The following is a 13,008-nucleotide window of genomic DNA, read 5'->3' on the forward strand; positions in this document are numbered from 1 at the left end:
ATAATAATTTGATGGCACTGGGGTGCACAGGTGTTTTGAAGGGACCCAGTACTAAATTTTATGTATTTTCTAGTTATGCTAATACTGACAACCGTGGCAGATATTTCATCAACATTTGGTTCAATGGGATTCCATTTTCACAGTGGCAAGCCTACCTAGCAGTACAAATAACCAGGAAGGGCTCCCCTATTGTTAAAGAAAAACAGATATTCAGTAATTAAAAAAACAAAAACAAAATCTTTATCAGGCAGATTAATTTTATTGAATTGGAATAAAGATATTAATGTGGATTTTGAGTTTTATGAAAACATACACAAGATTTTCCTACCAGTTATCCCTTACATAGAATTAAAATGGCAGCAGCACACGATAAGTTATAAGGGCTTGTGTCAGATGTTACAACAATTAAATAAGCAATAATAAGCAATAGAAATAACCTCTAGATTAGGGGGTCTCGTCTCTAGACATCAGAGTCCACACATATAGGACAGAGTTCAGAGATTTCCTGTGACGCCACAAATAAGTAAATTACTACTGACCTGAATCTGATCAAACAAGAGTTCTTTAAAACATGGCCGCCACGTTGCCAGCACTAATTACCCACTTATCTAGATAACATGTTTTCTTAGGATTGTTAGGATGTTATGGCCCAGAAGATTTAAGAAAGTATGAATGGGCGTTTACCAGTTAGGATTTTAGACTTTTTGCCCAGACCAGGGAACAGTCAGGACCTCAGGCCAAACTGGACATCCCTGACTAAAAGACGGCTTTACCAACTGTCCAACTTGAGCATGTTGGAAGGCAAACACACCTTTGTGTAAATAATAAATGTCAATAAACTTCGCATGCAGACTTATCTAAAGCATGTGTCACCAACGTGTTTCATGATGATGACAGTTGGCATTCTGATTAAGAGGTCCACTTGTGAAACTTAAAGAACTTTCATTGCCCATTTGAATCCAAATACCTGCTCTATACAATATTCATTATATTGAAGGTTTCCTTAATGCAAAGTGATGGGAGGTTAGTAGCACTTATATAGACCTGTAGGCACCTTTTGAAATCATGTTCTTTCAAAGTTTTTAAAACCAGCGTTTAATACTGGTAAGAGCAGAGGTGAAGGTTTTTAGAGCCGGATGTGTGCCTCTGTAGGTCATCAGTAGGGATCCCGCCTCTGCATGAAATCCGCAGTCATAAAGCTCCTTTGCGATCTCTTCCGCATCCCACCGAGTGTCTTCTTGCTTGGACAACAAATGGTTAATCACATGTGAGTAAAAGACAGTGCTGACACATTTCACAACCAGCTTAGCGTCCAGAAGCAAAGAAAGGATTTCTGCGTCACAGTTCAACTCACTGACCTACAAAAACAAAAAGGGAGAAAGAAAATCTATGTAGAAAAGCATAAAAAAGGAAAATTACATGTTCTGGGATTTGAGTACACAGAGTATGTTGCTCGGCTAAAGGAACAAACAATCATATTTGTCATCACAGTAACAAAAGCGTCTATTCTTGGCTGCCACTCTCAGCTCTTCTGAACAGTCAAAGACTCCGTGTTTGGTATCTAATAGAAGAGCCAGAGACTATGGAAAACAATGTCACTGTACATGAAATGCAAAGCTTCAAACCCAAATACAATATTTTCATATTGATTAATCAGAAATCAAACAGATGACTCTAATAGTTCAAGCTTTTAAGTGCCCTGAGATCAGTTTTCCATATCAACCACATCTATGGCACAGGGTTATTTTACCCACCTACAGCTATATATACATATACATTATAAAAGAAAGGCTTCTAGAAGAGCAACCTTTGCCTTTCATCTTCCACCAGCATGGCCATCCATGAGCTGCTGGGGCTAAATATGTCATTTCTCACACTGGAGTTAAAAGTGCAGGTCATGCTCTAGGACACTGAAGAGGAGAGGTCAGGTCCATGACCCCTCCCTTGATTACTTTTTTAATGCTGCAATTAAGCAGAAGAAAAGTCTCTTTCAACCATTCCACAGGCCCTACAAAAGTAACAGGGGTTGGTAAACCAGGTTTTTCCACAAAGCATGAAGGAAGGACCCCCAAGATAATATAAGTAGTATCACCATGAAAGGAAGGACCCCCAAGATAATATAAGTAGTATCACCATGAAAGGAAGGACCCCCAAGATAATATAAGTAGTATCACCATGAAAGGAAGGACCCCCAAGATAATATAAGTAGTATCACCATGAAAGGAAGAACCCCCAAGATAATATAAGTAGTAACACCATGAAAGGAAGGACCCCCAAGATAATATAAGTAGTATCACCATGAAAGGAAGGACCCCCAAGATAATATAAGTAGTAACACCATGAAAGGAAGGACCCCCAAGATAATATAAGTAGTATCACCATGAAAGGAAGGACCCCCAAGATAATATAAGTAGTATCACCATGAAAGGAAGGACCCCCAAGATAATATAAGTAGTATCACCATGAAAGGAAGAACCCCCAAGATAATATAAGTAGTAACACCATGAAAGGAAGGACCCCCAAGATAATATAAGTAGTATCACCATGAAAGGAAGGACCCCCAAGATAATATAAGTAGTATCACCATGAAAGGAAGGACCCCCAAGATAATATAAGTAGTATCACCATGAAAGGAAGGACCCCCAAGATAATATAAGTACTATCACACCAGTAGACGTGTGGTGTTTGCCTTGCCCCAAACCTTCAACAAGGGGGGCAGATCCCCATATATCTAAAGAAGGCAGGTACACCGAAGAACTCATTATCAGGCTAAAGTAAATTAAGTAATGTTTCATGTCCAAAAATAAAGCCGTATGCAGTTCATACCCTTTCTAAAGGTAGCCATACACTATAAGATATTTCCCCCCGATATGCCCAACTGAAGTGGGCAATATTGAGTTAATAAAATTGTTTAGCACCAGGACTGAATGACCAGATTACAACAATTAGAATAGGGCTGTCAGATGAGGACCACATCAGCCTACATGGTTCTTGATCCATCGTGAAGAATTAAAACTGCCTGATGGACATCTTTTTTTATAACTTAAATCTACTAGAAAATCATGTAAACATTAAATAAACCCAATAGGCTGGTTTTGCTTCCAATAAAGATTAATTTTATCTTAGTTGGGATCAAGTACAAGCTATTGTTTTATTATTATAGAGAAAAAGGAAATAATTTTTAAATATTTGGATTATTTGGATAAAATGGAGTCTATGGGAGGCAGCCTTTCCATAATTCGGATCTTTCTGGATAACGGGTTTCCGGATACCTGTAGTTGAACCAGTGCACGTCACCATATTTTCTTCTATGCAAATTTAAGGTGGTCCACGTTATTCCTGATTCAGCTATAACCTGTTTTTACAGAATAAAATAGAGCGGCATTGCATATACGATGTAAAATGGCTGCGTGTTTCAATCTAATTAACATCTATAAAGTCACCACCAAACTTTTAATGCAGTTTTAAATATTTTTGTAAACATCTTGAGGGAAAACATTTCTCCTATTTGCACAGTGTATTTAGTCTCATGTTATAGGAAAATGAAAGAAAAAGAAAATAATTAGGGAAATACTTGATGGCACAGCGCAAGCCTGCAGAACCCCTAGGTGATTTTTAAGTCTATGCCATTTGCTTTTCACAGCTTCGCTGGATGATGTAAGAAAAATAAATAAGTCTCATAATTACCATTTCTCTCCCAAAAAAAAGAGGATTAATTCTTGCACAAAGTCCTGAGGCTCGGTGATATTAGCTTCTTTTTAATGTACTTTGTTTGCAAATGTTTTGGATGAGCAGTTCTAATAACAGGGAAAGGAGCTTTCACAGGTTGATCGCTGCTCTCTGGTTTTGTACATTTATTCACGATGTACCTGCATTTAGCAGAAGTCCAATAATAACGTTTAGATTTAAAATGTCTATTTTTTAAATTAACAAAATGCTTTTAAATGTACTTTATTATTATTATTTACTTATTGTGTTTCATGGGAAGTATACCTACTGGCACTCATGTAACTGTCTTTCTCACAACAAAAACAACAGGATTAATTTATAAGAGTGGCAAGTAGAAGTTCTCTGGCTGCCAATAACAAACATGGCCACTGAAATTTTACAATACATTAAGGGGCCAATTCACCAAGCTCGAGTGAAGGATTCGAAATAAAAAAAATAAGTGTTTTTTGGGCTACTTCGACCATCGAATGGGCTACTTCGAACCTTCAACTACGACTTCGAATCGAAGGATTCTAACTAAAAATCGTTTGACTATTCGATAGTCAAAGTACTGTCTCTTTAAGAAAAAACTTCGACCCCCTAGTTCGCGATCAAAAAACCTACCAAACTCAATGTTAGCCTATGGGGAAGGTCCCCATAGTATGGGGAAGGTCCCCATAGGCTTGCCTAAATTTTTTTGGTCGAAGGATAATCCTTCGATCGTTGGATTAAAATCCTACGAATTGTTTGATTCGAAGGATTTAATCGTTCGATCGAAGGATTTAATCGTTCGATCGAAGGATTTAATCGTTCGATCGAAGGATTTAATCGTTCGATCGAAGGATTTAATCGTTCGATCGTTCAATCGAACTATTTGCGCTAAAATCCTTCGACTTCGATATTCGAAGTCGAAGGATTTTAATTCCCAGTCGAATATCGAGGGTTAGTTAACCCTTGATATTCGACCCATGATGAATTTGCCCCTAAATATTTGCCAAATTTGCCTCGTCTCAGACGTTTAGCTCTAGCAGACTGTGATTGGTACATTGAGCAGGGGACGAGGCCCCCAAAATATATGGCCATCCTATTGAGTGCTCCATTAAATACTTAAGAGGCGTATGTGCTATTAATGTCTATATATTTGAACCTGGCTTTTAGAGATGATTGGAATCTACTATATTTGTAAACATCATTGTAATAAAATAAAGCTTGGGTAGTGGCATGGGGTTGTTTTGACCCCACTCTTCTTGTACTTGTAGATAATATACTTGGTTGCAGCAAGTAATGCCAGTCAGCAGCTGACAAGTCTGTATTAAAGGGGCATAAATTTGTGGGAGGAAGGGGTTATTCTTCCACTGTACAGAGCAATGTTAAAGCCCCATCTAAAATATGCCATAGAGTTTTAAAAAAAAAAAATTTATCTGTGTTTTTTTTTTTTTTTGCCAGTACTATTTTGTTCTAGACTGGAATGCAATCATAAATACTGTACCTTAATACTGTATGAATTGTGGTCAGAAGTATATATGAGTTCAAGAGTTCCCCTATCAATTGATTTTTATCTATCTATATATGGACTTATTTATTGTTTTTAATTGTTCACAACTTAGTAAACTGGCCAGTCACTCAATTACGGTATTAAATATAAGTGTGTGATAAATGAAAGGAGATGAATTTGAATTCCACCTTGTGTTTTTTAAGGTATTTTGATTTCATAATTGGAAATTTTGTTGGTTAGAGCCACCAACACATGCAATTGAAATGTTAAGTGTATAATACTGAAAAGTGGTACAAATGACAAACTGCTTGGCAGTACAGATGGTTTTTATACAACCAAAACTTGCCTGGAATTCCAAAATAAGCACTTGCTTTAAAGGAGAAGGAAAGGTTAAAATTAAGTAATCTTTATCAGAAAGATATATATAAAAACACCAGTAAACCCTCAAAGTAATGCTGCTCTGAGTCCTCTGTCAAAAGAAAAACCACATTTCTTTCTTTCTATTGTGTACTCATGGGCTTCTGTATCAGACTTCCTGTTTTCAGCATAAACCTCCAGGGCAGGGCTTGAGCATGCTCAGTTTGCTCCTCTCCCCCTCCCTCCTCCTATCCCTGCTGTAATCTGAGCTCAGAGCTATGCTTGATCAACTAGCAGTTAGGCAGTTTTTATTTAGACATAAATGGTTGAACTCCATGGGTGTCTGTCTATTTTTTAACCTAATTTCCTATGTTATTATGTTCTTTGCCAGAGGACAGCAGCGGGCAGATGGATGCCAGTGTTGATATCACTAGATGGTCACATGCTTCACGTTCCTGCGATACTTTCCTCGCAGTATGAAGCTACCTCCTGATGGCGTATGAAATGTCACAGCGATACAGAGCGTTGGTGTTTGGAGATTTATAAACTCATAGAGTCTCTGGAGGAAGCAGGAAAATATAAATTTGCCATTCCGGCTATCTTCTTTAGAAAAATAAAATAGGAAAAGATAAAGCCAAGTTAAATTGCTTTTCCCCAGCTGGCTCCAAAGTTGCACATCAGTATCTCTTATCTCAGCGTTTATGAGGAACTGTAGACATTTACCTATCATTTCCGGGGATATATCATTCTGCCCTGTCATATACATGTAAACAATATTTTAATATTCTGCCTCTTTAATCAAAATCTTAATATCTCTGAAAACAGACTGTGCACACAGCTCTGGTTATAAGTACAGTGAGCCGTTGCTCTTGATGCATAAAATACACATGCAAGTTTTTTTGTTTTATATAAAAGTGCTGTTGATTTTCTGCACCGTGCCTCCTGAGATAACGAAGGATCGGTTACTTTCCCATGGGAGTGGTTTACTTGTAAACCCAAAGTTTCACTGATTTTTATACCATGTAACCAGCTAGCGCTATAAACCTCTGCTTTAAATAATATGGCTAGAATCAGGGATCCCCAACCTTTTAAACCCGTGAGCAACATTCAAAAGTAAAAGGAGTTGGGGAGCAACACTAGCATTGAAAATGTTCTTGGGGTGCCAAATAAGTGCTGTGATTGGCCATTTGGTAGCCCCCATGTGGATTGTCAACCTACATTGAGGCTCTGTTTGGCAGTGTACCTGGTTTTTATACAACCAAAACTTGCCTCCAAGCCTGGAATTCAAAAATAAGTTTCTGCTTTTAGGCCACTGGGAGCAACATGTTACTCACGAACTACTGGCTGGGGATCACTGAGCTAGATGGTTATTTGTGGCTTCCACCATATTGGCGCAGGTGGGACAACCCTACAGTTGTGTATTTCAGGTGTGGCTTGGCCATGCTCAATAACACCCTATTTCACCCATGGCTATATCCACCATCATGCTATGTTTCTATGGTGCACTTCTGTGGCACCCATTTCCATAACAGATAAGCTCTGCAGAATACAATGGGTTTTGTTCTTACACAAGAAGAAAAGGGGACAAATGGAATTGAGCCTAATGTGTGTGAATATGATAGGGACTTTAGATTGTAAACTCCACTGCTGTGAATGAAATGTAATCTCTGTACAGTGCTGCTGAATGTGTCAGTGCTATATGAATAAGAAATAATAATAATAATAATAATAAAAATACCCAAAGTTGATATATTTTGTTGCCAATGGGGGAACAAGTCAAACTGGAAATGGGCTACAGGGCACCCTTTTCCACAGGGCGGGATTTAGATAGCGGGTGCCCCTAGGCCCGCTGCCGTTCGTCACCCCTGTTCCCTTCCCTTGCGCAAATGCACAAATTTTCATCATTAGGTTGGGAGCATTGGTGATTGGCGCATGGGAAATTTAAAAAATGATTGTTTCTCATGATCAGCCCGACAGCTTCCAAACTAATGTGGGTGTGGTTGGGATTCATATCGCCCCCTAAAATCCTTGGTGGCCTTTCCACAAATCCGGGCCTGCTTTTCCATAACGGATAAGCTCTGTAGAAGACAATGGGTTTTGTTCTTATACAAGAAGAAAAGGGGACAAATGGCACTCATGGTTCTCTAGAAAACTACAGAATGAAAAGATTTCTCATATAATATTAGACTTTTGTTGCAGGTGCTGGAAAAGCACATGTACTAAAATAGCACTGCATGAAAATCACCATTTTTGGAGGGGGTCAAATTGCAGTGTTTTACCCAGCATTTTAGCATAAAATTTTAGCATAACAATATGTGCTTGGACCAGTAATTTGAACTGTTACTGGAAGTATTAAATTGCCGCATTTGGATTCTGATAAAAACAATCACTTTATGAATTCCCACGTGCGCCATTAAACTAAGGTCACTTGCAGATATTTCTCCCCCTGACTTTTATTCCCATTGTTATAAAATACATAACCATTTTACTTATTACAACTGGTTATTTAATACCAAACGAATGCAAACAGAAACATCCCATGCGCCATAAACCTGAAAGTTAAACCTTCCCTTTGACGGTAGATAATTCTTGGCAACTATTTCCCCTTTTATACTAATTAAGAAAGAAAAAGGGAATTATTAATTCGCACAGTTTACATTTATATCTATTCTGCGTTAATCTTTCACAACATGCTCTCTTTTAATAGCCTTAACATCAGATCTGATTCCCCAAATTATTATGGCTAAAAACTTTCACTGATATGACATTTGGAACTGTGATGTGAGCCTTTGATCCATGTCTGTCTTACCTAAAGGGGAAGAGTCATTGGAACAGTGTCTAATGAATTCGATTCCGTAACATTTCCTTCTTAGAAGGCTGAATAATTTGCTTCTTATTTGAAGGGAATGTTAACCTTTCCCAGGGCACTAATATAAAATATAGAATTGTGGCAGTAGGTGAGAACCCACTCCGTACAACTGATTCACGCTACTGTGTTTTGGGGGGAAAAAAAGTATTCAATAACGTTGCAATAAATGATCTTTACAATGTACTAAATGGTGAACTAAAGAAAGTCTTTTAATTAACCAGGTGCAACCTATTCAGACAATCACTTTCTTCAAACAGATGCACAGTATTCTATTTTTTTTTCTACATTTCTAGCATTACAATTGGATGAGAAATCAATCATTAAAAAACCATCACTGAACAACAGTTTGACACTTTATGAAAGGAAACACAACTGTAACTTTGTCATCTGAAGATCCTGCTGGATACAATGAAGGACAATTCCAGTACCTACCCTGTACTGGGGGCTTGCAAGTTCTGCAACATGTACCACAGACCCTGTTCCTAAGGCCACACAGTCAGTGGTTTGGGGAAATGGCCAAAATCTCTTTGCCAATGTGTCTACTAGAAAATGTGCAACAGCGCCACCTCTAGTGAGGAAAAGTAACTGGATGCCCTCCCCCCGAGCTCCTTTGTGGAGAAACTCTAATTTCTCGCACCTGCGACAACTTCAAGACTTTGTCTATTGGCCCAAGCTAGGAGTGAAGCATTTATCTGATCTATTAGCAGAGGATACCCTCCTGACCCAGACCCAACTCACCACTACCCTAGGGTGCCGGCACATTGCCTGGCATAGGTACTTCCAACTTCGCCATGCTGTCACTGCGCAGTTTGGCTCCCTACTTATTCCCACGGCCACGATGCCACATGAAGACAGATTGTGGGATCAGAATCCCCAGAAACTAGTGTCTAGCCTGTATCGAATATTAGTGACTTCCATGGGTAGCCCCTTTGCTAAAGCCAGGACTAAATGGGACACGCTTATTCCCAATATGGAGGATGATGTGTGGGAGGAGGCAACTAGCGAGCTCTACAGTTTTCTGATTTCTACTAAAGATAAAATGATACAATTTAGGATAATACACTGTACTTACATTACGCCACTTAGGCTTAAGGCCATGGGTAGGAACCCGGATGCTGCCTGTCCCAAATGTGGGAGTCTGGATGCTGATTTCTTTCATTTATTATGGTCTTGCCCTATGATCAACCGTTACTGGGCAAGGGTGGTTTCTCACCTCTCTGATGTGGTCCTGCTTCCTGGGGTACTGGCACCAGAGGTATGTCTGTTGGGCGTGGTGGAGGCCCTTGCACCCCTTGTTAAAACCAGATGCCTTCTGCGCACCCTACTATTCTATGCTAAAAAACAGATAGCTATCAAATGGATGAGCCCCCTGCCCCCGACAATCAAGCAATGGCAAAACCTGGTCAATGCTCGGCTTCCAGTCATAAAGCTAACATACTCTGCTAGGCACTGCCCCCAAAAATTTGATAAGATTTGGGGACCGTGGCTAGAGGCGCATGATGAAGTGGCCTTATGATGTAATTCGTTAGGGACACCCTCTGCTTTCTGATCCTGTTCTGCTATATTGTGTTGTCTCGCCTGGAGGGAGGTGTGCTTTGGTCCTGTGTAACCGACTGGGAATTTTTGTTATTTACATGTCTGATCGTTTCTTGTTGGGATCTACTGATAACCGTGTGGAGTGTTCCTTGCTTTATTGCACTGTAGGGGTCCTGCGTGACCTCGCTGTATTCTGATCACTGTCTATGTTACCTGACGTATACAGTACCTTTATGTTGTTTGTTATGTTTTGAATGTGAATAAATAAACACCTTTAAAAAAAAAAAAAGTAACTGGATGTCAATTTGGTTCTCTCTCTCTCTCTCTATATATATACACACACACACAGGTATGGGACCTGTTATCCAGAATGCTTGGGACCTGGGGTTTTCCGGATAACGGATCTTTCCGTAATTTGGGCCTTCATGCATTATGTCTACTAGAAATTAATTTAAACATTAAATAAACCCAATAGGCTGGTTTTGCCTCCAATAAGGATTAATTATATCTTAGTTGCGATCAAGTACAAGGTACTGTTTTATTATTACAGAGTATAAGGAAATCTTTTTTTAAAAGTTTGGATTATTTGGATAAAATGGAGTCTATGGGAGACAGCCATTCCGTAATTTGGAGCTTTTTGGATATCGGGTTTCCAGATAAAAGATCCTATACCTGTATATATATATATATATATATATATATATATATATACACATACTTCCCCAAACTCCCAGCACTCACGATAAATGCATACAAACTCCTGACGAAGATCCCTGTGGGGGATCGAAACGTTGAGCTTTAATAAACAACTTTTTTTGTTTTTCAACTCTTTACAAAACCTGTGAGTGTCGCTACTTTCGACTTTGCATTTATCCAAAATTGGTAGGCACCCAGGTACGTTCACCTGGAAACGGAGGTTTCAGAGGACAGATATATATATATATATATATATATATATATTTATATTAGAAGTGGTGAAGATCGCACTCACAGGAAGAAATTTATATTTCTGTCGTCTGAAGGTATATATATATATATATATATATATATATATAAAAATAAATAATTCTTATAGAGGCACCCGCACTCCAAAATCTTGTGTTATAGAATCTTTACTGATTCATCACTTGTGCATCCAACCTTTGGGCCCTCGTTGGGGCCTTTACCATCTTTACATAGAAGAAAATGTGGTTAAATAAGCACTGGTTCAATAACAGGCAAGGGATCCGTTATCCGGAAACCCATTATCCAGAAAGTTGCGAATTACGGAAAGTCCGTCTCCCATAGACTCCTTTATAATTATTTTTAAAAAATAGATTTTTAAAAATTAATTATTTCCTTTTTCTTTGTAATAATAAAATAGTACCGTGTACTTGATCCCAACTAATATATAATATTATTTTTTTTTAATTATTGGAGGCAAAACCAGCCTATTGGGTTTATTTAATGTTTAATTGATCTTCTGGTAGACTTAAGGTGGCCATACACGGGCCGATAAAAGCTGCCGACAGACCGTGTCGGCAGCTTATTGGCCCGTGTATGGGGGCCCCCGACGGGCTTCCCCGATCGAGATCTGGCCGAAAGTCGGCCAGATCTCGATCGGATGAGATTAAAAATCCCGTCGGATCGCGGCCGCATCTGTTCGTTGATGCGGTCCCGCGATCCGACCGCCCGTTTGGCGAACGCTAGGATCCGATCGTTGGGCCCTAGGGCCCACGATCGGATCAGCCCGATATTGCCCACCTGAAGGTGGGCATATCGGAGGGAGATCCGCTCGTTTGGCGACATCGCCAAACGAGCGGATCTATCCGTGTATGGCCACCTTTAAGGTAAGAAGATCCAAATAATGGAAAGATTTGTTATCTGGAAAACCCCAGGTCCTGAGCATTCTGGATAACAGGTCTCATACCTATATATAGCAGAAGCCGTTGTTTTATTGTTGTGTCTGGTCTGTTGTGTTGAGTAAAGTCTCACATTGTCATATTGGGGTGACTGAGGCTCACTGAGAGGACGCAACCATGGAGGATCCACACACTCTTCATCCACAGCAATACTAAATATACAAATTTACTTTCTATCCACACATTTCCTGAATTTTAGTGGTTCCCTTGCTTATCTCAGCTCCCTAATCTAATTACATATGCAGTGCTTTATGCTTTACACTGACCACAGTCCAGAAATTTACATCAGTCTCAAAAGCATTACCAACCAACCATAGGGGAACACTGCATCACGCTAGCACTCTATCAAAATCTCCTGTCTAGTTCAGCTTTATAGTTTATACTAGAGATTCTAAATGAGCACTTAGTTAAGAAAGCACACACAGACAATCTCAGCAAATGTAATTCTGGGTTACATGAGCAGCACTGGTATTTTCAAGGCACGTTAATTATTAAAATGCTCTGACAAAGGGAACGAGAGTGAAGTGAATTCATGGGGAATAAAGAACGGGCAGCTTGTGAAGTTCAAGAACATTGGCTATTGGGTAAAAATATATTCTGAATCTGGTCAGATGTACTGTAAGAGCTATCATTTTAAAAGGATGCTCAGCACACACAAATGCTTTAGCTAAAAGGTCCTCACCTGGTTATATACAAACATTTCTGGGGTTTCTGGCCCTTGTTAAAGGCCTTGGACCTTCAAAAGACATATTTTATAACAGTAGATCCACCTGCCTAAAGCGTTCCTTAGGAAATTGGGTTGCTACACAATTCTATAAGGGAAATCAGGCATTATCCTGAATTCCAGTGCAGCTTACAGTGTCAGGCCTAGATGTTCAGAAGGTATCATTGAAAATCTGACCATAAGTAAGAAGTCAACCCTAGGATGGGAGTGAGACCTTTTAAAAAGGACATAGTGTCCTTTAAGAAGGTCCAGAAGTCCCTGAACTGTTGTGATAATAACTAAATCATTGTTCGACTACAGTTGTGTGTGTGGGTGGCCATCAGTGATATATGCATCAGATATTACACTTGGCCATTGGCCTGGACATCTGTTCCTTTAAAGAAAATAGAGGTACACCCAATAGTGTACACATAAAACG

At 39.2% G+C, this 13,008-nt stretch overlaps 1 protein-coding gene across 4 annotated transcripts in view; it reads right to left on the reverse strand.

Moving 5' to 3' along the window:
• Positions 1–239: 239 nt before the first annotated feature.
• Positions 240–13,008, reverse strand: part of nbas.L (NBAS subunit of NRZ tethering complex L homeolog) — a 457,628-nt gene continuing 444,859 nt past the window's right edge. For all 4 annotated transcript variants that reach the window (XM_041563562.1, XM_041563561.1, XM_041563560.1 and 1 more), the window contains one exon: positions 240–1,358. In XM_041563562.1, the coding sequence (XP_041419496.1) occupies positions 1,083–1,358 (276 nt within the window). In that variant the 3' untranslated portion in view covers positions 240–1,082. The remainder of the gene's footprint in view (positions 1,359–13,008) is intronic.

This window comes from Xenopus laevis, chromosome 5L (genome assembly GCF_017654675.1).
Source record: "Xenopus laevis strain J_2021 chromosome 5L, Xenopus_laevis_v10.1, whole genome shotgun sequence".
Taxonomy (NCBI): domain Eukaryota; kingdom Metazoa; phylum Chordata; class Amphibia; order Anura; family Pipidae; genus Xenopus; species Xenopus laevis.